The sequence below is a fragment of the Gloeophyllum trabeum genome (genome assembly GCF_000344685.1).
Source record: "Gloeophyllum trabeum ATCC 11539 unplaced genomic scaffold GLOTRscaffold_00400, whole genome shotgun sequence".
Taxonomy (NCBI): Eukaryota; Fungi; Basidiomycota; class Agaricomycetes; order Gloeophyllales; family Gloeophyllaceae; genus Gloeophyllum; species Gloeophyllum trabeum.
This window is the reverse complement of record NW_006920808.1, coordinates 1-2,139: the sequence shown is the minus strand read 5'-3', so window position 1 is coordinate 2,139 and position 2,139 is coordinate 1. Positions and strand designations below refer to the sequence as shown.

At 48.0% G+C, this 2,139-nt stretch overlaps 2 protein-coding genes across 2 annotated transcripts; both read left to right on the top strand.

Annotated features, from left to right (window-relative positions):
* Window positions 1-121: 121 nt before the first annotated feature.
* Window positions 122-679, top strand: GLOTRDRAFT_51691 (uncharacterized protein; the record flags this gene model as incomplete). The annotated part of the gene is made up of 1 exon (XM_007873627.1): window positions 122-679. A coding segment is annotated over one exon (558 nt), but the record flags the coding sequence as incomplete, so codon positions are not given.
* A 125-nt stretch (window positions 680-804) lies between these two features.
* GLOTRDRAFT_97376 (uncharacterized protein) lies at window positions 805-1,314 on the top strand (the record flags this gene model as incomplete). Its single annotated transcript, XM_007873626.1, has 1 exon — window positions 805-1,314. The coding sequence occupies one exon, from the start codon at window positions 805-807 to the stop codon at window positions 1,312-1,314; it is 510 nt and encodes a 169-aa protein (XP_007871817.1).
* Between the last annotated feature and the right edge of the window lie 825 nt (window positions 1,315-2,139).

Sequence of the window (2,139 nt, the reverse complement as noted above, 5' to 3'; positions counted from 1 at the left end):
CAAATGGAGTTGTGAGAGAGACACTTTATCATTCGAGAGGGAATTATCAAAGCGTGTGAAGGAGACATCAGCCAATGCCCAGCAAAGTGCACCATGCCTTTTTTGCCGACAAAGTCACACACGACGAGCTAGCGGATTTAGCCCTTACTGGCTGCTCCACGGAGTAGACCCGGTTCTGCCATTTGACTTAGTAGAAGCTAGCTTTTTGGTAGAAGGATTTAGGTCGGGAATGTCATCAGAAGACCTATTAGCCCTGCGAATCAGACAACTAGAGAAGCGGCCAGAAGACATCAATGCCGCAGCTAAGGCGCTTGCCAAAGGACGATGGCAGGCCAAGCTACAGTTTGAAAAGCGATTCAAGCACCGTTTCCTCAAGAAAGCCTCATGGGAACCAGGAGATCTGGTTCTGGTTAGAGATGTAGAAAGGGACCATTCATACGATCGCAAGCACACTCCAAGATACAGGGGACCATATGAGATCGCTGGACAGACCAAGCATGGATCGTACGTCCTAAAGGAGCTGGATGGCACGTTGAGCCGCCGCGGAATTCATGGATACAGGCTTTTGCCTTATGTTAGCAGAGCCCAGGCCATAGAAGCACTTAGGGAAACAGGAGACGACAGCGAGCCTGATGACTCTGATCAATCTGAGATAGACGATGCGGAGCTTGAAGAATAAACAGGAATGGAAGCATGCTGAACCTTTATGGCATCATCAGCCAGGCCTACCAAACAAGGCTTGAAGTCGCCTGACCCAAACCATTCAGACCCCTCTTGCTACCCAACCCACTCTCAGCTGCAGCCATGCAAACTCCAGTCGAATCTTCTCAGCCAATCCAAGCCCCATTAAACCCGCTTCCATATCCATTGGCCACACCAATCAAAGCCCGCGTAATCTCCCATCCATACCCGCTCGCCACCCATGATGTTCCAGTCCTGGTACCGTCAGCACTATCCTCGCTGCAGAGTCAGCCCACTCGCTGCACTTTCCAGACGGATGAACGACCCAGAACGTATATGATCGATCCGCTATTCAACCAGAATGACATCATCCCACGTCGCTGCCTTGTTGACATCGACGGCCTGGGACCAGCCTGCTGGTTTGATCGAATCATTGACATTGACCTGTCAGACCTGGGATATGTGGTGATGGAGGGATGGATCTTCACTGGATTTGTGGAAAAAGGATGGAATGCAACCCGATTCCATGCAAAAGTCTCCTGCGAAAGCTTGGACTTGCCGTACCCTTGGAGAATCCTCCTCAATAATGACCCGGTCCAACTCGGCTTCCAATACTTCCATATGACCCTGTAAGCGACACTGTTCATCTCGCAAGTTTTGCATCCTCGGCACCGGGGACGTTGCCTTTTAAAGTCGAGGGCGAATTTGTCAGACTAGGAGATCGTTCGAATGCCAAACTAAGCTGTCGCTGCGCGCTGAACGTATCCCTTCCAGGCCTGAACTGTACCACAAGTACCAGCTTCAAGCCACTACATTTGGAATATACAGATCGGTAATGGAAGGTTTGGTGGACAGTATCTTCAATAACTGGCTGGGAATCGACAATGAAGACATATACGACATTGACTTCAATCATGCAAAGCACTTGCTGATGCAAGGAGAACAGTTTCGGCGCAGCATCAAAGCAGGAGGACTGTGAGAATATTCAGGGCGCAGAATATTCTAGGAGGATCCGAGACATTCCACTGTTTTCCCTTGACATGACTCATTCTATGTCCATACGACTCATTCCATGCCTTTATGACTCACTCCCTTACATATGACTCATGCTATGCGGATATGACTCATTCTATGTCAATATGACTCATGCTATTCCCTTCTATTTATAGAGATGAGTCATGTTGACTCAGCCTATGCTCAAGGACCAATCACAAGTCCCCAAGCTAGCTGACTCATCCTATTTTCTCACACTATTGTACACTATTCTCTCACACTATTGTCTATGTTGCCTAGTAACCAGGCAATTCTCCCACCCTATTGTTATGAATTTCAAATTACTGTAGGGTATATAAGGAGCTCAGTAGACAGTCTTAGAGAGACACAATAATAATAAGAGACCCTCTAAATACCAGAGAGCCTCATTGGTTTCAAGTCAGCCTCAGATCAGTTGTACTACTG